The 25,561-nt window shown below is 38.6% G+C and overlaps 1 protein-coding gene across 8 annotated transcripts in view; it reads left to right on the top strand.

The window, feature by feature from the left end:
• SASH1 (SAM and SH3 domain containing 1) overlaps positions 1-25,561 on the top strand; it is a 279,554-nt gene that overhangs the window by 227,911 nt on the left and 26,082 nt on the right. For all 8 annotated transcript variants that reach the window (XM_077486691.1, XM_077486692.1, XM_077486690.1 and 5 more), the window contains 5 exons: positions 4,140-4,275; positions 4,665-4,834; positions 7,598-7,807; positions 9,570-9,720; positions 12,258-12,365. In XM_077486691.1, the coding sequence (XP_077342817.1) occupies positions 4,140-4,275; positions 4,665-4,834; positions 7,598-7,807; positions 9,570-9,720; positions 12,258-12,365 (775 nt within the window). The remainder of the gene's footprint in view (positions 1-4,139; positions 4,276-4,664; positions 4,835-7,597; positions 7,808-9,569; positions 9,721-12,257; positions 12,366-25,561) is intronic.

Genomic DNA, 25,561 nt, shown 5'->3' with positions numbered 1-25,561 from the left:
CCTCCTCTTTTTTAAAGATGAAGCCTTAGCCCAGTATTTGTATTTATGGGACTGCCAGCAGACAGTAGTATGTCACCCTATGCCCGGCTAAATGACCATGTGTGAGTCTAGGTTGTCATTGCCACTGATATTAAATACATGCAGATTAAACCAAACAAGTATAAGCTAGTAACTTCCTTATTAGACTCCTTAATATTCATTGGACTTCTGATGCTGTGTTTTTAGTTCCTATTAGGTATTGGCAATGCTCAAAGGAGAGATTTTGGTTTAGAGAGCACATTATGTTTCCTGTTTTCCAGCTGACAGCTGCTACTGTATAAATTAAATCCATTTGTCGCTAGTCTTGCAGAATGCAAATTACAGGTTTTGATTTAACTAGTTTTATGACTAGTTGTAAGTTCCATGTACTTGGCCTGTCTGAGCTCGTCTTGGCGTCATGCACAAGACAAGATGCTATTTCTGCTCATTGTAATTTTCCTAAGCTAAACAGTTTGTCTGCAGTAATATTGCTGAGTTTGTGTTGAATAAGAACCTCCAGCTCACTGCATTTTAATAGGTTTAAACAAGCGTATTTTTTATATTTTTTAATGGCCAGCATGTAAATGACTGTTGAGTCTGATTGTTTCTGTTTTATATTCAATAACTGCAGTTTACCCTGTGTAATTGCAATTTCAAAATAGAGCAAGTATAATTTGTATGTTATGTAGAGCTCTAGTCAAATCCTTTTTTTAAATTTATTTATTTATTTTTTGATTGAGTAGGGAAGAATTGGGGCCCATTTATCCTGCAGTAATGCATGTAACACAACACACTATCCTGTGCACTGCAGCATGCTGTCTTATGGCAGCCTACTCCTTTTGAATGTGCCTCAGTGCAAGAAAAATAGCATCTACAATATTTAATACATCATTACACACAGCATGCCCGGTGATGTGCCGTAGCATAGCTCATTGCACATGTTTGTTGTGGTGCCTACCATGAATTGTAATGCACATACACATCGTGTTGCAGAGTGCTGCAGAAAAATGCCCAAAACCGTATTTGTTAGCACAGTGCACTAGGCGCGATCAAGCCCACTGTGAAGTTTTTTTTGCTATCTGCATCCCCATTAAGGAGTATATTTCTCCAGTCTGCTCCCATATGTAGAACTTATTTTTTGGTTAGGTTTTTTTTTTCAGTTTTGGATAGATCAGAGTAGGACTAGAACCCCATTAGGTGTGTATTGCTGTCTAAAGCTCCAAAATGTATCCTCACGTTTTCTCTCATTGATAAGGTTTTATCAAACAGAAAGTTAGGATAACTAACAGCAACACAGGAAAAAATAAAAATGCTTTTATTTAATAGCATAGGGGCATGGCTAAAACCCCCTTTTAGATTTTTATTTTGGGCTGCATCCCTGTTGCAATTTTTCTCTCACTTTTTGCCTGATAAAACATCGAAAGGGCAGAAAGTGAGTAGGCCCTGCATCGCAGTAAACATTCGACAGGGGATCTAATCATACACATCAAAAAAAAAAAAAACCTTTTGGCTTGAAATGCATGTTATTTTGTAAAGTAGGTGTAGCTGCTGAAATTACAGTAAAACTGGTTCAGGGGGAACAGAGCAAGCCTAATTAAATTATTAGACCACAATTTGTGGCTTCTGCTCTTTAACTTTTAAAATTTAAAATAGAGCGTGTTTTAATTTAGTGAAATCCTGTTTGCAGCAGAAGGATGTAACTGCTGTTGCTTCCAGCATAGCCCTTTCCATTAATTGGCAAACTGTTTACTGTGCAATATTGAAAGCCCTCGTGGCTGAAATAAAGAACACGTCTGCTTATATCATGTGATCAAAGTTACAAACTCTCTTTTAACTTTCAGCTTAGCAAAGAGCAGCAGCGGTAAACATTTCTATATTGTTTAATAAAGTATCTAATCTAGCAATGAGTGACTTAATAAAGTGCCTTGGTGCTGAGAGAACTATGGAAGCTCCTATTGCTGCTAAAAGTGCAGTTTCTGGCCTCAACATTTTATGAATCCAGGACATGAAACAAGCATGGAGCTAGTAATGTCAGGTTTTCATAGGTCTTCTTTAGCAATCCAGATGTATGTGACTAAGAAGTAACTTTAACATTGGAAATGCATAAGTGATATATTGCAACCAGACTGATGCAGATTTCACTTTTTTTATCTTCATCTTTTCATTTTTCTTTCTCCTTTTATCTGCTCCCCTAAGTATCTTTGCTGTATTTACTTTCAATCAGTCTGTCACCAACAGTCATAATGATTAGACAGTTAAATGCTCTGAACAGTCATCTCAGAGGCGCCCCCAACCTTTGCTTTCTCCAAACTAGTTAGAAGTTTACTTAGCCACTTGAAGACTGCCTAATGTACATATATGTTGCAGCGGTATACTGGGATGATGCCTGTAGCCAGAAGGTCCCTGATTATCTCTATGGCATAGGAAACTGGAAGCAACATGTATTTTGTCACTTCCAGTTTCCCTGGCTGTAAACTGCATCATTTTTAAATTGTGAAAGCATCTGATCACACCGCTCTTGGATGCTTTTAAAGGCAAAGGAAACATTTGGGGTCTATTAGATCTCTCCATAAATAGTACCTATCGCTACCTATTGCTGTCAGAAGGGATGTTTACATTCCTTGTGCTAGAATAAAAGTCATAAAAAATAAAATAAAGAAACAGTGTAAACATTTTTTTTAAAAATGTTTAACTGCCCCCATACCCTCATGTTTTGCGCACAAAGGGGAGCATGCACATTGGTCCCACACGCATATGTAGACAACGATCACACCACACATGTGAAAGCAATAATTCTAGCACCAAACTTTCTGTGTAACTCTAAACAGTAAAGGCTTTTAAAACGTCACCTGTGGAAATGTTTAAATACTGTAGTTTGGCGCCATTCCAGAAGCGTGACATGTTAAGTATCTGTGTACATTGCATAACACCATATTTTATATTTTACAAAAAAATTGGGTATTATATTGTGTTTGTGTGCATTAAAAAGTATTACATTTATTAGTGTATTTTTTCACAAAAATATGCGCAAATACCTTGCGACATTAAAAATTGCAAAACCCACCATTTTATTCTCTAGGGCCTCTGCTACAAAAAATGATTGGAGGATCTAAGTAATTTTATGGCAAAAAATGCAGATTTTTACATGTAAACAAAGAATCAGAAAAGGCCTGGTCTTAGAGACCAGGTACGTGTACCTTATTTATTGCACTTGTGTTTCCCTACAGCTGCCCTAGGCTGCTTAAAAGTTAAAAAGCCTGGTGGCCTGGGTAATAGTGTGTATATTTTTTTTTTTTTTTAACAACAGCACTTCCTAAAATAAGGGATGAATACTTATTGTCTGATTTTCATCTCCTATAAGTCTAAATACAAATGTTAAGTCGATTTAACCACTTGATGACCGCGCTATAGCTGAAAGATGGCTACAGCACAGGCTTACATTGCGAGGAAGGCGAACATTGATATCCTCCCATGCTCGTGCTGCCCACACCCCCTGTGTCATGATCTGTGATCACTGAGTCCTTTACCACATGATCAGCTGTCAGCCAATGACAGCTGATCCCATGATGTAAACAGAAGCTGGTAATCTACTTTATTTTTTCTCCTCACGCTGTCAGCATGAGGAAAAAAAAAGCCGATTGCCGGCTTCTGTAAAAGGGACATCGGTCCCACACACCAACAGTGCTGCTAACCAGTGCCCCCAATCAATGCCCATCAGTGCCGCCTCATATCAGTGCCCATCAGTGCAGCCCTATCAGTGCACATGAATCAGAGACAAATACCTGTTTGAAAATTTTTATAACAAACTATTAAAACTGTTTTTGTTTTGTTTTTCCCAAATGTTTCTGTCTGTTCTTGTTTGTTTAGCAAAAAATAAAATACCACCAAAATAAAGGTCTATTTGTGTAGAAAAAAAAATTATAAAAATTTCATATGTGTACAGTATAGCATGACCACGCAATTGTGATTCAAAAAGTGACAGAGCTGAAAGCTGAAAATTGGCCTGGGCAGAAAGGGGGTATATGTGCCCAGTAAGAAAGTGGTTAACATCTTAAATAATGTGCATGATTCTTGAGATTCAGGATATTTTATAACTTAATATTGCCTTTGATGTTTTCTAGGATTCGAGTATAGATGGCATACCTGGCTCTCCTGAATCTCCTCATCCCCCCACCAGCACACTTGATAAGCCAAAACTCAAAGCTGGGGGCTCAGTGGAAAGTCTTCGAAGTTCCTTGAGTGGCCAAAGCTCAATGAGTAAGCATAATTGTTCTTCAGATATTGATCTTTTCTAGTCCTTCATTTACTGTACCACTCTGAATGTACTCTAGTCACCGGATTCTACTTACAAAGTGTACAGAATATCAATTGAGAGACAGAATGTTTCTGCAGATGGTTTTCTACATGTGCCTGCTTAATTGTTTGTCTGTTGTCATTTAACATTCTTTCCATCTTCATTTAGTAGCTTAACTATATTTTGTATGTTAAAAGGCCTGCATAATATCCTCATTACCCTTCCAAGCTGAAAAACAAGATCATTTCCATTGTACAGATTGCAGTAATACAGTTCAGAAGAGAAACGTTTGCAATAGATAAGTATTGTTTTCAGTCCAATACTTCATTCTGTTGTGGATCTGTTTTATCAGGTGGCCAAACTGTCAGCACAACAGACTCATCTGCTAGCAACAGAGAGAGTGTCAAGTCTGAGGATGGTGATGATGAGGAGCCGCCATACAGAGGACCTTTCTGTGGCCGAGCTAAAGTTCACACGGATTTCACCCCCAGCCCTTATGACTCTGATTCTCTGAAACTGAAGGTTAGTATGGACATTTTGTGTTGCTTTTCTACTAATTATTATGTGCATAGTTAAGATTTGTGCACTGACCACTTTTTAAAATAAAATCCTGGACATACCACATGGCTGGACCAATATGAAACATTTCTGTGTTCTTGGACAAAATAGCAGATTTTTTTTAAACATTTTCAGGAAAGCTTGATGCCGCAAAATTATTTGAGATCTGAGCAATTAATCAGAAATCACAGCAAATTATAAATGAAATCCAGTTTTGCTGAGCATGTTTGTATAAGCACTTAGGTAATTGCTATCAGCTAGTCCTATTAAGCTGGCCATGACTCTCAGAGGTGCCTGCATCATCCAATGACTGTGTCTTTGCATGCACACAATTAGCAATGGATTTACTTTGAAAAACACATTTTTTTCGCTGGGAAAATCGGTCATTGTCATCTCCTCCTCTCTCCTGGAAGATCAGGTGGCGGTATCTTCTGTACTAATTCATTTTATTTAGTCAAAGCATGGCTCTGGAGTACCCCTAATTAGCTAACTGTGAAAACAAAATGGTTAGTGGCAAGTAAATAATTTTTAATTCTACTAAATTTGCCATGATATGTTCCAAAAAATACACTTTTAACAAAGGAGCCGAAGGTGAAATTAGTTTTGTCTTCCTCCAATATAATTGGTGTTTTCATTTATAGATTTAAAGCATATGTCAATAAAAAAAAATAATAATAATATATTGCAGTTTACCAGTCCTTTGATAAGGTGGATGCATTAGCCTCATATTTAATGTTTTCCTATCCTTTATTTCCACCTGATGATCCCGATAGTAACACATTTCCTGTCATAGGGTGGCAATGCTCTTTACTTCACTGTATCTAGGAGCCCAGGTTGTCACCATAGGCTGCTCTCCTGGAAGGAAGATAATAGGAAAGAAAAAGCACAAACAAGAAAGATAACAACATGTTTGCAGACCACCCTATAGCAGCTTTACTGCTACGGGTAAGCCGCTCTGTCCTGAATCACGTATATATACGTGAGTCTGCACTTCTGGGTAGGGGGCGCGTGCCGCTTCTTCTGTGATTAGTCACACCAGGTGCTGGCCAATGGATGACCACGACACCCGCTGATCGACGAGGAGACACACTGGATGGAGCTCTGTATATGTTAACAATGCAGAACTCTGTCCTGTCAGCAGGAATGTGCTGGATATTACTTCCCTGCAAAGCAGAGAAAATCCCGCACATCCCTTAATAAAACCATTTGAAAGTAAACACAAAAACATTGGTATGGCACACAGCTAACCCTTCGATTACCCTAGATGTTTAACCCCTTCCCAGTCAGTGCCATTAGTATAGTGACAGTGCATATTTTTTAGCACTGATCACTGTATTAGTGGCACTGGTTCACACAAAGTGTCAGATTGTCCGCCACAATATCACAGTTCCATTATAGGTCGCTGATCGCCGCCATTACTAGTACAAAAATAAAAAATTTCAGAATATATGCCATTATTTGCAGACGCTATAACTTTTGCGCAAATCATTAAATATACACTTATTGAAACTTTTTTTTACCAAAAATATGTAGCAGAATACATATTGTTCTAAATGTATTTATTTTTATTGGATATCAGAAAGGAAAAAAAAATTGTGCTTTTTTTTTTTTTTTTTTTTTTTTTAATTATTGGTCTTTTTTTGTTTATAGCGCAAAAAAAAAACCCAGTTGTGATCAATTTCCACCAAAAGCAAGCTCTATAAAGCTATATGAATTTCATTTATGTACAGTGTTGCATGACCATGCAATTGTCAGTTAAATTTACACAGTGCTGTATAGCCAAAAATGGCCTTGTCATGAAGGAGGGTAAATCTTCCACAGGTAAAGTGGTTAAGTTCATCTCGCAGGAAGTGACAAGGACAATGCATTTCTAGCAAGATTAACAGGTATTTCTGTACATGCTGAGAATTTTCTTAGCTCAAAAAAATAAACATCCGGTGCAGTTTTGTTTGGTTTAGCTCTATTTATATTTTACAAGAAAAAGTATTTTGTAAATCATTTTTAGGTATTGACATACATTAAATATGCTAGTTTTTGGGAGAATAGAGAGACTGATGTTTCTACTAAGTTATAATAGAGCTCAAAACTGTTGCTGATTGTTTTGGAAGGATATACACCTACCTTTTCGAATAAATCAGATCTTCATTCTGTTGAACTCTTGCCTTTTTAAATGTGAATTCAACATAGGTTCTATAGAATACTAGCTGTAACATCTTGATACAGATTTGTTTTGAACAATAGAAACTTCTTTCACGCATTTAATAGAATGACGTGGCAGCCCATCCACAGAGGGACAAGTGCCGCCCCCCCATCCATGGGTTTGGCCCCCTTATCTTAATATCAGGGCGCTGGACTATGTATTCCAATGGGGGGGGGTTTGAGTGTTTTTTAAAGGGGTGGGCTCAGGGCGCAGAGTACTGTGCCAAAAGTTCCACCTAGTTGAGTGATGATAAAGAATGAGTTGAGTGACGATAGCCAATGAATGCCCACCCCCCCCCCCCCCCTTCAATCAGCATGCAGTTCGTGTGACCTGTTTCCTGATTGGCCAAAGCATCAGGTGATCCTATTGAATGCCTAGCGCTTAGGAGGAACAGTATATCGAGGTAAACCATTGTGACATGTTCTGAATAGCAAGTTGATGCATTGTTGTGTAATAATCTCTGACAGTCCTTACTAGCTCTTATTGAAGGGGTTTTTGAACACATCTCTCAATTTCCTTTACTGCAGAAAGGTGACATCATTGAAATTATAAGTAAGCCTCCAATGGGCACATGGATGGGTCTTTTGAACAACAAGGTTGGCACTTTCAAGTTCATATATGTGGATGTTATCAATGAAGTTGAAGAGAAGCCCAAGCGACCAATAAGGAGACGGCGTAAGGGACGACCACCAAAGCCAAAATCTGTTGAAGAGCTTTTGGATCGAATCAATCTTAAGGTTGGACATTTTTCTGAAGCCTTAATAATCCAGAGACTGAGTTCTATCTCATTTGCAGGATACAAAACTTCACATTTAATTAGAAAGTCTTTATACCCAACTATATACAGTATACAGATCCATGCAGTGAAAGCATTTTAATGAATTCAGATATAATAAGATCGCTAACTGCCTTCTTTAGTGCCACCTTACAGCAGCGCTTCTTCCACTGCCCACAATACTGACACATTTCCTAATTGGCTTCCCACCCTCACTGTCAGAATACTGCAGAACTTTGTTCTTTGGCTGTGTAGCAATATTTTACTGATTCAGCCATCAAGGGAGTGATTAGTAGAAGGTAAGTGATCTGTTAGCAATCCAGAGGCATGTTGTTGCTAGTATGACATGTTTACTTTTATTCTTATTGCAAGGAATGTAATAATCCCTTGTAATATAAATAAGGATGGCAGGTCAAAAAGACCCCCAATCTCTCCTTTTACCCTTTAAAGCAAAAGATCAAAAATACTTTTTATTTTTTGATCTTTTGCTTTAAAAACAAAAATTGCTTACTTACTTACTGCAATGTTTTCCCTAATAATATAGTTTCCCTTTAGACATCACCAAATATCTGGGCTTTATAGAACACCCACTGACTAGCCAAACTTTCCATCTACCTAAGTGTTGGCGGAGTCCTAAAATTTATGCAGACATTTGCAGTGTTGAAATGATTAAGGAATAAAAGTGATTTTTCTTTTACTCCCTACATATAAACTGAACTCCCAACTTAATAGAGGTTATAGGTATAAACCAAGATTTATACAATAACTGTTTCACCTCAGCAATAAAACCACTGAGTATGAAATCAGTTGCTTATATTACAGAGTGTATTTAATGGAATAGCTTAGCAGCTTGTATTACAGTATGATTATTTATTATGATTTGGTGCATATGGGCTGTACAGATTTCATGAGCATATTGGTTTGTTGTAGAACATTGCAGACAATTATTCATGCTGCTGACAAATAAGGAGCACTGAAAGGCACACTCCGAATTCTTTCTAAAGAAGGTTTAATTCCATTTAAAATGTCCACCTACTACAATCCTAAACCCTGGTGTGGAAAGGTATTAAGAATCTAAGAATCTTGACCAATTTTCATATTTTACTGATAAATAAATCCTGTTCTATATTCTTGCTGTTCTCTGTAATATTTGCTTTCAGAACGCTAAAATAAAAGATCAATTTGCTAATGAGAAGTTGGTTTGTTTTGGAGAAAAAAATCTTAAAAGTGACTGTAGCTAAAATAGATGCTGGAAATATAGTCCTCCCCTCAGAGAAGATACTAAATACCTATATTTTACAGTCAGTCACTTTAAAGATGAAGAATATGCTTAAATGTGTTTTCCCAGATTGTCAGCAAATATGTAAATGAAGGTACATTAATATTATGACTATGCAGGATTTTTATAGAGCCAATAGTTTGTGCGGCTATTTACCAAGTTAGGGCAGAAAGTACAGTTACAATACAATTCAATGCAGGAGGAATTAGAGGGCCCTGCTCGTTAGATACCACAGATTACCCAACAGTATAGTACTTGGATTCCTCCTGTAGTGAATTGTATTGTAACTGTACTGTCTGCCCTCATGTTGTAAAGCACTGCGCAAAGTGATGGAGCTATATCAATCCTGTATAATAAGAATGATAGATGGATAGATACCTTACTTGTTTAACTTGTAATAGGTGAGCTTTGTTTTTAACTCTTAACAACTTGCTTTGATTTCTAGGAGCACATGCCAACCTTTCTCTTCAATGGATATGAAGATTTAGATACTTTCAAACTTCTGGAAGAAGATGATTTGGATGAACTGAACATCCAAAATCCAGAACACAAAGCGGTCCTTCTTACAGCTATTGAGTTGTTGCAGGAATATGACAGTAAGAATTTGTAATTGATATTGTCCACCCAGAATAGTATTTGCACCTAGAAATTGCTACACTTTAGTAGTATGTGTGTGTTAAACTGTTATTTTATGAGTACATAAGCTACAGTACAATAGCATTTTTATTAATTTCATAACCTGCTATATTTAGGGACATTTAGTCCACTGGGAAAACATTAAGATTTTATCTAAACATAAACATGATTATTGTCAAACAACTGCAGCAATTCTGCATTTCAGATGACTGCTAAGATCCACAGGGGTACATTGATCAACTTGGGTACAACCAGCCTGTCAGATACTGCAGGCAGCTGATTGGCACCATGGTTGGAAAGAGAAAATCTCACTATCTTTAGAAAGGTAGGGGAGAAGAAACTACAGAACACTGATAATCCCAGTGAAGAGCTGTGCCCGGGGGGCTTCAGCAGAAGTCTGATCACTGGAGAACAGGAATGCTATGCTTCCAGCACAGAAAATTGATCATGCTTTGGATGATATGCTTTTATAAAAAAATAACGAAAATTGCCTGGATCAACCATAGATATAATTTAAATGTTGCAGATACTACCATTCATATTATAAAGAAAATAATGTAGTTCAGGTGACACAAAAAAGCATAAAGAAAAAAACTAGGAGAAACAGGGTTCTCCAAAAGGAGTCACCATAGAACACATGCGGAACACAGGATTTCCCTACGATTCTTGTTAAATGCTCTTTTTCTTGCTTTTTTCAAAAAAACGATGTGAATATCCCCTTTGTCTAAACTGTTCGTAAAGGTCATCTGCTTCTTTTAGAAACTGTTCATCCTCAGAGCAGTTCCTTCTAATCTGAAGGAACTGCCCTGTGGGTATGCCTTCAACAAGAGACGTAGGGTGATGGCTCTGGGCAAGGAGGAGCCTATTTGCAGCTGTTTCTTTACGAAATGTGCTGGTTACAATTCCTCCCATATGTTTGCTTAGCTGTAGATCCAGAAAGTAGAGTCTCTCAATGTGGTATGTAAATGTTAGATGTATATTCCTGTTGTTACTATTTAATTGGAGCATAAACTCCTCTAGTTGTATAGGTGACCCCGCCCACACCATAAGGACATCATCGATGTACCTCAGCCACAAAAAACAGTGGCCGAGGTACATCGAGGACTTAAAAACTATCTCCTCCTCCCAGTCTTTAAGAGGTGTGACAACGTTGTCATATTTTTTTTTAATGAGTCTGTGTTTGAATACTCCCTTTTTGTTTGGAATTTGTCCTAATTTGTATAATCGGTGGTTTTGTTACAATTAAAATTAAATTAAAAAATGTTTTGCATTTATGCATGTGTTCTATGGTGACTCCTTTTGGAGAACCCTGTTTCTCCTATTTTTTTTATTTTTTATATGCTTTTATGCCTAGCATTGTCAGTTTTAAATGGGAAAGCAGGGGGACTGGCAGGATCACCAGGTATTTCACACACAAGTAGCAAGATAAAGAGAACAGGGTACTTTTAACACAAGTACATGGTACACCAGGCACATATCAGGAATATGAACTGTTGGGGTAACATATTCTTTAAGCTAAGCACTACTCTTACAGTAGTATTAAAAAAAGAATTTATATATGCATTCTCTGCAAACAAAAAGCACATCTAGAGTAATAAATTCAGCTCGGCATACTGGAATGATTATACCATAGCATGCATTGACAAGACAAACGCTTGGAAACACTCTTTGGTAACAAATAGCACTCCTTTGAAGCACTGGTATATGTTGCTAATCATTCTGGATCAATATTTGTATCTGAACCCATACCCAGTATAAGACCATATCCAATAAAAAATAAATAACATACACATTTTTTCAAGTTAAATCACTGGTATATTTTGAAGAAAGAAATAGAAAATTCCTTAATATACTTGAAACTTGATACTAATATAAGGAATTAAAGTGATATTAAAGTCTTGTTTTTTTTTTTTGTTTAAAAATAACAAATATGTTATACTTACCTGCTCTGTGCAGTGGTTGTGCACAGAGCAGTCCGGATCCTCCTCTTAGGTCATTCACCATCGCTCCTGCCGAGTGCCCCCACAGCAAGCAGCTTGCTATGGGTTCACCCAAGCTGAGCCGCTGCTCTTTGTGTCCATTCAGACAGAGAGCCATGTCTCAGCCCCACCCCCTCTCTCTCTTCATTGGCTCACTGACTGATTGGCAGAAGCGGGAGCCAATGGCACCTGCTGCTGTTTCAGCCAATGAGGAGAGAGATTCCTGGACAGCCGAGACATTGTTGGATCGAGATGGGGCTCAGGTAAGTATTAGGGGGCTGGGGGCTGCTGCACACTAATTGTTTTATCTTAATGCATAAACCTTCTGCATTTAGAACCACTTTGATTTCAAAAGGAACATGACTGATCAATGTGTGCTTGCAAAACAATGTTCTTCAACAGATTTGGTAATGCAGCGATAACACACTCATAATAATAACCAAATGGTAGTGCTTTATGGGACATCTCATTATAACAGAGCTATTAACACAATTCATGTTTATTTTTGAATGTCACAGGCAACAGTGATCACACTGGGTCTCAAGAGAAATTGCTAACAGAAGGAGAGATTGCAGGCTCCCCTCGAGACTCTGGCTGCTATGAAAGCAACGAGAATTTTGAACATGGTAATGACAAGAAGTAAACACCTGATGAATTGTAATGTAAATGCCTTTACACGGGCTAGCATGCTGAACACTTTCCGCGCGATATGTTTTAAAGAAACATTTACTAACATTAAATTATTTGTACAGATGTATATGGCTTACCAAGAAATCTCACTGGTTTATTCAGCTGGCCAGTATGTGGTTTTATATCTTGGACTTCCATGCTTCTGCTAACAAAGACAACCATGCTTGGCTTTCGCATTACTTCTGATCCACAAAATGCTTGACATTCTTTGCCTGTTTCCACCATTTTCATTTCATCGCTCACTCTGTAAAAAAACAAGAGGACAGACTCCATTAACACCTGCAAGTCTTTGCTGTAACACGTTGAGTCAGTTGTCTTGCTCTGTTCATAGTTATAGCCATGTTTCTGTTTATTACTTGTGCTGTAACCACTTTAAATCAACATCCACACTATATTGTCAAAAGTATTGTGGCTCCTCCCTTTACATACACGCATGAACTTTAATGGCATCCCAGTCTTAGTCCGTAGTGTTCAATATTGAGTTACATAGTAGGTGAGGTTGAAAGAAGACACAAGTTCATAGAGTCCAACCCATGTGTGTGATTATATGTCAGTATTACATTGTATATCCCTGTATGTTGCGGTCGTTCAGGTTCTTATCTAATAGTTTCTTGAAACTATTGATTCTCCCCACTGAGACCACTGCCTATGGAAGGGAATTCCACATCCTTGTCGCACTTACAGTAAAGAACCCTCTTCGTAGTTTAAGGTTAAGCCTCTTTTCTTCTAATTTTAATGAGTGGCCACGAGTCTTGTTAAACTTCCTTCTGCCAAAAAGTTTTATCCCTATTGTGGGGTCACCAGTATGGTATTTGTATATTGAAATCATATCCCCTCTCAAGCGTCTCTTCTCCAGAGAGATTAAGTTTAGTGCTCACAATCTTTCCTCATAACTAATATCCTCCAGACCCTTTATTAACTTTGTTGCCCTTCTTTGTACTCACTCCATATACAGTACATCCTTCCTGAGGACTGGTGCCCAGAACTGGACAGCATACTCTAGGGGAGGCTGGACCAGAGTCTTGTAGAGTGAGAGAATTTTTAATGCATGCCAATATTCTGTTTGCTTTGTTAGCAGAAGCTTGGCACTGCATGCCATTCATCTACTGGGACCCCCAGGTCCTTTTCCACCCTAGATTCCCCCAGAGGTTTTCCCCCCAGGGTATGGATTGCATTCATATTTTTGCCACCCAATTGCATTATTTTACATTTTACTACATTGAACCTCATTTGCCATGTAGTTGCCCATCCTATTAACTTGTTGAGATCTTTTTGCAAGGTTTCCACATCCTGTGGAGAAGTTATTGCCCTTCTTAGCTTAGTATCATCCCCAAATACAGAGATTGAAACTGTTTACCCCATCCTCCAGGTCATTTATGAACAAATTAAATAGGCTTGATCCCAGCACACAACCCTGGGGGACCCCACTACCCACCTCTGACCATTTATCACCAACCTCTGAACTTGCCCTTGTAGCCAGTTTTGAATCCATGTACTTGCCCTATGGTCCATGCCAACGGACCTTATTTTATACAGTAAACATTTATGGGGAACTGTGTCAAATGCTTTTGCAAAATCCAGATACACCACGTCTACAGGTCTTCCTTTATCTAGATGACAACTCACCTCCTCATAGAAGGTTAATAGATTGGATGGCAAGAATGATTCTTCATGAAACCAAGCTGATTACTTCTAATGATACCGTTCTCATTACTAAAATCTTGTATATAGTCCCTTATCATCTCTTCCACTGAAGAAAAATTGGGGTTTCCTTCATTTTAAATTCTAAAACTTGATATGGGCCACAGAAAAGGAGCAAGAGAGCCATGTGAGACCCAAAACACTAGGTTGCCATCCTAATTTAGGGGATACTGAAGAAGAGGTTAAAATAGGATAGTTTTTAATAGGTGTTTTTTTTATATTATTAATAGGGTTTTTTAATAGGTGTTTTAATGATGGCTATAGATTTAGGTTTTCAGAATATTGAATCGGGGACCCCTAGATCATGCAGTTTTTCACGTTAGCCTGTATGTGTCCATATTTGGAGGTGATATCTACAGTCCTTCAACAATTTCCTGAGCAAACGTTCAGGCCTCATGCACATTGGACTTTATATTAACGTTAAAAAAACAACACCAGTAGCTTTGCAGTGAGTTTTTAAATGTTTTTGCAATAGCATTTTTCAGCTTTAGCATATTTTACCATTTTTTTTTTTCAATGGATCAAAAATGTTAAAAAAAACACTGGTAAGTCGCATTTTTGAGCGTTTATCTGCATTTTTAGGTGTTTTTTGATGTTAGAGTGTTTTTACAGCTGAAAAACACCTCTTGGAAACCGACTGTGCATTGGACACATAGGATAACATGCCGGAGAGTTTATTGACTGTAGAAAAAAATGTCTGAAGCCAAAAACGGCAGCTGTAAAAACGTCCAGTGTGCATGAGGCCTTACTGTTTTCTTGCTTGTTTTGTTTTGGATATATACAGTAAAAGCACTGTTTAAATAAGTATGACACATTAAAACCTATACTTGTTAAATTCTTTAGCATTTTAAACTATTTTAAATTGCCAGCATTGTTGTATGGATCAAGTAGCAAATGATACATTTTGTGAACTAGAGATTTCATGCAATCGCTGATGTAAATACAAATGTTCTGTACACATGGGAAGGCAAATAGTCCTTCTGCCTTTTATAAAGCAAGTGTGGTAATGTTTACTGGACTCTTTTATTATCAAAAGAGTCTTATGCCAGCCTTGGAAAACTTTATATTTTTTTTAAGTGGAGGCATTCTTATAAACTATATTTTATGTCCTAAAACATTTATATATATATATATATATATATATATATATATATATATATATATATATATATATATATATATATATATATATATATATATATATATATATTTATATAAATTTTTACTGACTAGCAGTAATCAATAGGAAAACTTTAGATTGTTGACTTCTGGAGTCATTTTACTTGCCTTTAAATGTTTTTCACTCCCATACATTAGATGAGAGAACTAGCTTTCCCCCATGAATCAATTGTAAAGGGGGGGGGGGGGGGGGGAGGACCAGCTTTTAAAAATGCTGCATGTAGCATTTAAGAAAATGATTTTTCTTCTTTACTCTTACTTGCGATGCAGCTCTGTAGCAAGAAGACACATATCCATTCCATCCGTCTGACATCAACCAAAGAGAGGTGCACCTAGAAAAATTAACATAAATTCGATTTTCAGGGTTAAACATGAAAGCAGGGTAAAGTGTTCTGATCTAAAGTTCAGTAATGCTTATCAATCCTGATGATTGTGTTTTACTGAAGTCAGAACTGTGCAAGATTAATTTGTATCTGAAGATGTGGGTGACTACACATTGCAACTGAAAAGGTTGGTGTACCCACAAGCATAATGGTGGTGGCCACATCTTTTCAATAACCGCCATTGCAGTGTGGAGTTGTTTGATGCAATACTACCGTTAGTTCTACTTTATTTCCATTCTAGTTTGCTTTAATTTTGCTGTTTATAAGGAATAGGAGTCAATGCTGATGGCAGTATTGTACACTGTATATTTTTATAACAGCTGTAATTAAAGACATTGGGTTTGTAAATAAAAGACATATTTTTCATCATAAATGCAGAACATAAATAAACGGTTTGCTTGGATAATGCTTGTCGGCTTGCTTTTTATTCCTTTGGCCATAACTCATGAAGCAAAATACCAGTGTAAATACGCTCTGCTGAAAGCAACATCTAATACTCAATGGGCAGTGTAGCTGGTTCCGTACACCAAATCTCTGCCCAGAAATTGGCCTGTGCCACTTGTATTAGGAAAGGGGCACATCAGCCAGAGCCCAATCACATAGGTGTTTTGCTTTGTGAAAGAATCTCTCTAACCCATAACATTGCATTGGCTATCACATTACATTACTTACTGCATTTTGACATTTCTCACTATGGGGTCTATTTATAAAGATTAGAACAATGCTTGCTTTTTGTTACGCTGAGCTCTTCAGGTAATTAGCAGCACACAGTTTACAAATTTAAGCAGATTTTAAGGTAAGCATTTACAAAACCTGACCTTTTAAAAATACATTAAAGCTTGATACCTGAAAACGGACCAAAAAGCAAGAAAAATGTACCTTTGTCCTTTATAAATGGGTCCCAACATCATGCATTTTATATTGCATTACATGCATTACCTTTTAACCCTCATTACCTTGTTTTCTTGTACTCATAAAGTATGTGTACAGGAATATTTGTTCTATGGACAGTCACAATTCTGCATGCATCATTTTCTATATGGTATTGAAAAGCATACAAAGTCAAATTTACATTCATTTTATTCATATGCTAATACTAATTTTCTTTCACATGGGAAAAGTCAGGAGCGTTGGACAATGTTTGCTTTCAAATTGTTGCAATAGTATAGTAACAGACTCATATTGCTATGAAGAAGATGTTTTTAAAGACTTATATTAATGTAAATATGACTGTAACTAGAGGACATTTAGTTCGCTGAAGTGCTGAGTATCATAAACAGTTGGTAAAATACTTGTTTTTACCTTTTCCTTTTATTTTGTTAGCTTTTGTTGCATCTTTTTGCTGCTTATTTCCTGTGGACTCTTTGGAGGCACATTCTGTTTGCATACACTCCAACCAGGGCTGTAGATACATTTTTTTCTGGGGCAGAAGAATTTACACCCTTCCTAACCAGAGCACTTTATGCTATTCGGCACTGCGTCACTTTAACTGACAATTGTGCGGTCATGCGATATGGCTCCCAAACAAAATTGACATCCTTTTTTTTCCCACAAATAGAGCTTTCTTTTATTGGTATTTGATCACCCCTGCGGTTTTTATTTTTTGCACTATAAGCAAAAAAGGAAGACAATTTTGAAAAAAACGCATTATTTTTTGCTATAATAAATATCCCCCAAAATATATAAAAAAAAAATTTCCTCAGTTTAGGCCGATACGTATTCTTCTACATATTTTTGGTAAGAAAATCGCAATAAGCGATTATAGTTATAGTGTTTATTAAATAGGGGATCGTTTTATGGCATTTTTAGTAATATATATATATTTTTTAAATTGTGGCGATCAGCGATTTTTATCATGACTGCGACATTATAGCGGACACATCAGACATTTTTGACACATTTTTGGGACCATTGTCATTTATACAGCAATCAGTGCTATACAAACGCACTGATTCCTGTTTAAATGACACTGGCAGTGAAGGGGTTAACCACTAGGTGGCAGTGTAGGGGTTAAGCATGTCCTAGGGGCATGTTGCTAACTGTGGAGGCTGTGGCTGTGTTTTACAGATCACTGATCTCTGCTCCAATCACAGTGAGTCCCACCCCCCCTTCAGTTAGAACACACACTAGGGAGCACAATTAACCCCTTGATCACCCCCTAGTGTTAACCCCTTCACTGCCAATGACATTTTTACAGTAATCAATGCATTTTTATAGCACTGATCGCTGTATAAATGCCAATGGTCCCAAAAATGTGTCAAAATTGTCCGATGTGTCCGCCATAATGATCACCGCCATTACTAGTAAAAAAAAAAATAGTAAAAATGCTATAAATCTATCCCCTATTTTGTAAACACTATAACTTTTTCGCAAACCAATCAATATACGCTTATCGTGATTTATTTTTTTTTTTTTCCAAAAACATGTAGAAGAATACATATCGGCCTAAACTGAGGAAAACATTTTTTTAATATATTTTTGGGGCATATTATAGCAAAAAGTAAAAAATAATCAATTTTTTTTCAAAATTGACGCTTTTTTTTATTTATAGTGCAAAAAACCGCAGAGATGATCAAATACCATCAAAGGAAAGCTCTATTTGTGGGGAAAAAAAAGATGTAAATTTTGTTTGGGTACAATGTCGCATGACCTCACAATTGTCATTTAAAGCGACGCAGTGCAGAATTGCAAAACAAATGGCCGGTCATTCAGCAGCCAAATCTTCCTGGGCTGAAGCAGTTAATCGTTAATCAGATAAAAACCTCAAACCAAAGTGTGGTGTATAAGTTTGTTAATATTTCAAGTTAAAAAAATGGCAATTTATTCTGAAATATCTATACACAGTGGTAAAAATAAATAACCAGTTATATGGTTAGGGGACAAAATATCTAATCCACTCCTCTGAGAATAACAGAACAGGTGTGGGTGTGTGTGTGTATATATATAATCACCTGTCATGATCGGGTTGAAAAACAAAAATTAGCCCTTAATAGCACAAAAACACCAGATAATCACTACTATAGGGGTTTAATTTATACCGTGAAACAATGAAAATAATGATATACAGTGCCTTGCGAAAGTATTCGGCCCCCTTGAACTTTTCAACCTTTTGCCACATGTCAGGCTTCAAACATAAAGATATAACATTTTAATTTTTTGTGAAGAATCACCAACAAGTGGGACACAATTGTGAAGTGGAATGAAATCTATTGGATAATTTAAACTTTTTTAGCAAATAAAAAAACTGAAAAGTGGTGCGTGCAAAATTATTCGGCCCCTTTACTTTCAGTGCAGCAAGCTCACTCCAGAAGTTCAGCGAGGATCTCTGAATGATCCAATGTTGTCCTAAATGACTGATGGTGATAAATAGAATCCACCTGTGTGTAATCAAGTCTCTGTATAAATGCACCTGCTCTGTGATAGTCTCAGGGTTCTGTTGAAAGCGCAGAGAGCATCATGAAGACCAAGGAACACACCAGGCAGGTCCGTAATACTGTTGTGGAGAAGTTTAAAGCTGGATTTGGATACAAAAAGATTTCCCAAGCTTTAAACATCTCAAGGAGCACTGTGCAAGCGATCATTTTGAAATGGAAGGAGTATCAGACCACTGCAAATCCACCAAGACCTGGCCGTCCCTCTAAACGTTCAGCTCAGACAAGGAGAAGACTGATCAGAGATGCAGCCAAGAGGCCCATGATCACTCTGGATGAACTGCAGAGAACTACAGCTGAGGTGGGAGAGTCTGTCCATAGGACAACAATCAGTCGTACACTGCACAAATCTGGCCTTTATGGAAGAGTGGCAAGAAGAAAGCCATTTCTCAAAGATATCCATAAAAAGTCTCGTCTAAAGTTTGCCACAAGCCACCTGGGAGACACACCAAACATGTGGAAGAAGGTGCTCTGCTCAGATGAAACCAAAATCCAACTTTTTGCCCACAATGCAAAACGATATGTTTGGCGTAAAAGCAACACAGCTCATCACCCTCAACACACCATCCCCACTGTCAAACATGGTGGTGGCAGCATCATGGTTTGGGCCTGCTTTTCTTCAGCAGGGACAGGGAAGATGGTTAAAATTGAGGGGAAGATGGATGCAGCCAAATACAGGACCATTCTGGATGAAAACCTGTTGGAGTCTGCAAAAGACCTGAAACTGGGACGGAGATTTATCTTCCAACAAGACAATGATCCCAAACATACAGCAAAATCTACAAAGGAATGGTTCACAAATAAACGTATCCAGGTGTTAGAATGGCCAAGTCAAAGTCCAGACCTGAATCCAATCGAGAATCTGTGGAAAGAGCTGAAAACTGCTGTTCACAAACACTCTCCATCCAACCTCACTGAGCTCGAGCTGTTTTGCAAGGAAGAATGGGCAAGAATTTCAGTCTCTCGATGTGCAAAACTGATAGAGACATACCCCAAGCGACTTGCAGCTGTAATCGCAGCAAAAGGTGGCTCTACAAAGTATTAACGCAAGGGGGCCGAATAATTTTACACGCCTCACTTTTCATTTTTTTATTAGTTAAAAATTTTTTTTAAATCCAATCGATTTTGTTCCACTTCACAATTGTGTCCCACTTGGTGATTCTTCACAAAAAATTTAAATTTTATATCTTTATGTTTGAAGCCTGAAATGTGGCAAAAGGTTGAAAAGTTCAAGGGGGCCGAATACTTTCGCAAGGCACTGTACAACTTCTATATATAATAAATATATTTAGAAGTAGGATACGGTATATTACCTGGGAGAATCAGCCAGAAGCTATATGAAGGGTTGAGGGGGAATATAAAACTTTTATATTAAATTAGTACCAAAGGCTGAGACTTTTTTGCATGGATATGATAATTTTAACTATAATGCATAATCATTCTAAACTTTTTCTTTAAATGTAATTGTAATGCCTTATATTTCCTATCAGCCTCCAGCTTCTCTGGGTTCAGATGTTATCTTCCTTGCACATAGCCTTTAAAGTGATCGTAAAGGTTGGATTACAAAAAAAAAAATGTCATTCTTACCCACCCTGTGCAATGGTTTTCCACAGAGTAGCCCCAATTCCCCCCTTCTGGGGTCCCCCGCCAGTGATTCTGGGTCCTCTTACCTTCAGAGTGCCCCTATAGCGTTATAATCACTTTAAATCACTTCTCTTTTCTTGCCCAGGATTCAATGTTCCATTGCTTCTCACAAATTCACAAATTCCGATGCACTTGCTGACATGTATAGACAGTGTACTGAGCTGTATGTGCAATGCATTTTGTATATTGACATTTGGAGAAGGCAAGGGAAAGTTATGACATCTTAGCAAAGGCTAACAAATATTTTTCCCTGCTAAAAGTTAATTCATCAGCTTTTTTTTGTCACATTCAAGCTATGGTGAACACATTGGTTGAGGCAATGCATACTAGTCTCTGACTAGACATACCTAGTTCTGCACAGCCTTTCCTAGAAAGAATTTCCCTATCCTTGACCAATGGAGCTTATATAATGTTTGGCCCAACCCCAAGAGTTTATTCACTCTTAGCATTGTTGCTGCCTTGTACCCTATGTTAGAAGAATTCACATGTTTAAAAAGAATGAAAAAAATGGGGCGTTTCCACTGTCGAACCAGCCATTGCTGCACTAAATAATCAATGTAGTTTTCCTTTTGAGGGCATTCCGTCCTTGAGGCTAGGTTCACATTGCAGTGATGCGGGAACGCCGCGAGTCCGCGGCGGGTTCCCGCATTGCATACCTCCCGGTGGCAGTTCACACTGCCCTATGCGAACTGCTGGGAGTGTCAGTGAAATGTTAATGACACCCCCAGATCAGTTCGCATATCGCAGTGCGATCTGCAAACTCGGACAGGAATCGATCGCATTGTGTGAACACCCATGCGATCCGATTCTGCTGCGGACCAAAAAAGGGTCCTGTGCGAGTTTGGGCCGTGTGCGATGCGAATTCAGCCATACTGTCTGTATGGCTGAACTCGCATCGCACAGAGATCGGATGTGATTTGCACTGCAGTGCGGTGCGAATCACATCCGTTCTCATAAACCACTGCAGTGTGAACCCAGCCTTAAGGATTAATTTGATAGGTATTTGGAGACTCAAGTTATCCTTTGCTCTGTCAGATCCAGCCCTGCAGTCGGCTATTGCCGTTTTGTCAGTTGCTCAGACCATGGCAAACTGGAACAGAGGGAGCTTAATTGTTGATTCACCTTATTAGTGGGGCTACCTGCCATGTCTTTACTTTGGGAACTGACTCCTCTTCTATTTCCCCACAGGACGGTCCCTCAGGGTTTCTCAACCAGGGTTCCTCCAGAGGTTCCTTGAGCAATGAGAAGTTTTTGCCTCTCAAATAAGTTCCTACTAACACCAATGATCTTTTTTGACTATCTACAAGGAGATAATTCTTCCCAATGACCATGGGTTATGAGGAGCATTCTTCCCTATGACCATCACATTAATTTATAATGCGTTGTAGATAAAGTAATATTTAGCAGGGGTTCCCTGAAGCCAGAAAGTCATTTCAAGGGTTCCTCTGTGTTGAAAAGTTTGATAAAGGCTGCTCTATGAGAATCCTCCCTGTTCTACCTGGCTGGGTGGTTATTTTTCTTTCTTCATTCTCATGAAGATGATGGGGCTGTTGAGTTTTTTCTGCATGTAGCATCTGTTTTTCTTACAAGTTGTGGGGCCACAACCTGATCATCTTTTCACATTTTCAGTACCACATTTTTTCAGGTAACTGAGCCCCTAGTGATGCATACTTTGGCTGTAAGGTGCTTCTTTTGTCAACTGTTTGGGTTTATGCGTGGGATCTGTTGCTGTTTTGTTGCCCACCGCTCACATTATTGCTTAGGAACATCCCATGGTGTAGGAATCCACTCCTGTGTCCTTTTACTGTATGATTAAGTTAATAGGAATTTTGACGTACCTATAAATTCCATATCTTGGAGTACAGTATAGCACAAGGGTCCCTTATCTTCTTTTCTCTGTGATCTTTGTGTTGCTTGGTACAAAAAAAACAATTCTGGCTCATGGAGTAGACAGGGTTAATTTGATACCCTGATGGGTGATCCCAGTAAAACTATTGCCGATGTCCCATCACCTGATGAAGGTGTTTGATAGTCATGAGTTGTCCTTTTTTTTTTCTGCTCACTCTGATAGCCCTCACTGACTTGATATGCAGCAGGGCAGGCTAGTACTTCAAGTACACATTGGGCAACTACCAGCCCTCAGCACCTATTAGTTCATGGCATGATCATTTGTAAATGTTTTGGTTACAGCCTTGCTTTTGCTGCCCCTTTGCTCGACAAGGAAAAGCCTTATATGGGGAAAAAAAATAGTACAGGTATGTAAAAGAGAAGGTAAATCTGTAAATATTTAACCATACTAAAAATTCTTTAACAAATTGTGATGGTGGGTATGAAAATATTAATGTGGGACAGATTGCCCAGGCAATGAGCTAGAGGAAGGGGGTTGTTTTCGCCAGATGGTATTTAACTAGTTGAAGTTCCAAGCTGGCATCCAGACACTGGATGTGTGGGGGATTCGGGGCAATCTTTTTCTTCCGTTCAGCAAGAACCTGGCATGGAAAGTTTGTTTCTTGAGCGCGTGTTGGTGAGTGCTGCTTTGAGTTTCAAGTCTTTGCTCTGGGGATCGGTGGGAAGCCTATGATAGTAGGATTGCATGCTTAGTTTTTTTGCTGCTACCTATCTTTCCCCACTTGTCCTTGGAAAAAGACTCAAAGGAAAAGACAAACTCCTGAAGGGGGATTAAAATGAGACTCCCACCAAAGGAGCAGGCCCCGCAAGATCCATTTGAGTCCACCTTGCTACATCCTTCCCAGCTGGTAATATCTTAACCCTGTTTGCAACAGTTTACAGGGGTCGCAGTCCTAAAAAAAATGTCCTGCACACAAACTGAATAAAACTTTAAACTGTGGATTTTTAAAATATCTACATTAATCCCTGCCTGTAATTGCTTGATCTGGGCAGGGATGGCCTTACAATGGGGAAAAAAATTGTAAATGCTGCAATAAATTAAAAAGTGATGGTGGGTGAGAGCGTGTTAACCACTTAAGCCCTGGACCATTTTCCAGCTAAAGGACCAAGCCCCTTTTTCGGCACTGTGTTTGGTGGTAATTGATCACCCCTGCGGTTTAAATTTTTTGCGCTATAAACAAAAAAAAGTGCAACGATTTTGAAAAAAACGCATTCTTTTTTACATTTTGCTATAATAAATATCCCCCAAAAATATATAAAAAAAACATTTTTTTACTTAGTTTAGTCCGATACGTATTCTTCTACATATTTTTGGTAAAAAAAATAAGCATTTATTGATTGGTTTGCGCAAAAGTTATAGCGTCTACAAAATAGGAGATAGTTTTACGGCATTTTTATTAATATATATATTTTTTTACTTCCACTAGTAATGGCGGCGATCAGCGATTTTTATTGGGACTACGACATGGCGGACACGTTGGACAATTTTGACACATTTTTGGGACCATTGGCATTAATACAGCAATCAGTGCAATTAAAAATGCACTGATTACTGTAAAATGTCACTGGCAGTGAAGGGGTTAACCACTAGGGGGCAGCGTAGGGGTTAAGTGTGTGTGTGTGTTTTTTTTAACTGTAGGGGCGTGGCTTGGCGTCTGACATCACTGACTGTCTTTCCCTATAACAGGGAACAGACGATCAGTGACAGGCTCAGTAGGAAGCATGAGGAGAGGTTTGTTTACACTTACCTCACCCCATTGTTCAGCTCTGTGACCCGATCGCGGGACACCGGCGGCGATCGGGTCCACTGGTCCTTTGTCCACGGTCACGGAGCTCAGGACCGGGTCGCGAGTGCGACACCACTCTCGCGACCAACGGCTGGGCACTTAAAGAGCAACGTACAGGTACGTGATTGTGCCCAGCCGTGCCATTCTGCCTACGTACATTGGCCTGAGGCAGTCCTTAAGCGGTTAAAGTGGTTGTAAACCCTTACAAACCACTTTTACCTACAGGTAAGCCTAGATTAAGGCTTACCTGTAGGTCCAAGAAATATCTCCTAAACCTATATGGTTTAGGAGATATTTGCTTGAAAACAGGCACCGCTGTCTACGGCGCATGCGCCGTAGACATCGGCGCGCAGGCGCACTGAGCGCGGCATTCTCAACGACGGAGCTGCCGTGCGCATGCGCGGGAGTGATGTCATTGCGGCTTTGCTGAATGACAGCGGCGGAGCTGCGAGACCCCACCAAGAAGATGGATGCGGCGGACTACAGGGGACAGCGGCGACTTCGCTGGCTCCTGTGTCAGGTAAGTGACACATAATGGACTACTATGCGATGCATAGTAGTCCATTATGCTTTGCCTTTGCAGGGAATGAAAGAGGAAGTAAACTCATCAGGGTTTACTTCCTCTTTAATATGAGACTGAATGGGCCAGAATTTTTCACTAAAAACATGAGGAGTTCCAGTAAATATTTTTATGTGAGTAATCTCATGTATTAGTCAGTTTTTGTTTTAAGATGAACACGAGGGTGGATGGTGTCAATACTTTCTGCTTAATCCTGGCTTGCCATTTTTAGTCACCCTATTCAAAAGGGAATAAAATAGTGCAGATGTCCTAGATCAGTGATTGCGAACCTTGGCACCTCCGATGTTCTGCAGTGTAGTTGAGCATCATGGGAAATGTAGTTCCAAAACATCTGGGGTGCCAAGGTTTGCTATCACTGTCGTAGATGATGAACCACTGGGGGAGTAAAAAACACTCCAGAGCCTGTTTTCATGCTGTGATCACATAGAAGAAGAAATAAGTGATGGTCCTGATTTGGGTAAAAGTGAGCAACACATGGTCATAGGATTATACCCTCAATTTTACCGCTGCCTGCTTTTA

The sequence above is a fragment of the Lithobates pipiens genome, unplaced genomic scaffold (assembly GCF_037356315.1).
Source record: "Lithobates pipiens isolate NorthernLeopardFrog02 unplaced genomic scaffold, aLitPip1_a1.2 Scaffold_18, whole genome shotgun sequence".
Lineage (NCBI taxonomy): Eukaryota > Metazoa > Chordata > Amphibia > Anura > Ranidae > Lithobates > Lithobates pipiens.
Note: the sequence above shows the minus strand (reverse complement) of the source record. Positions and strands in the feature narration are given on the sequence as shown.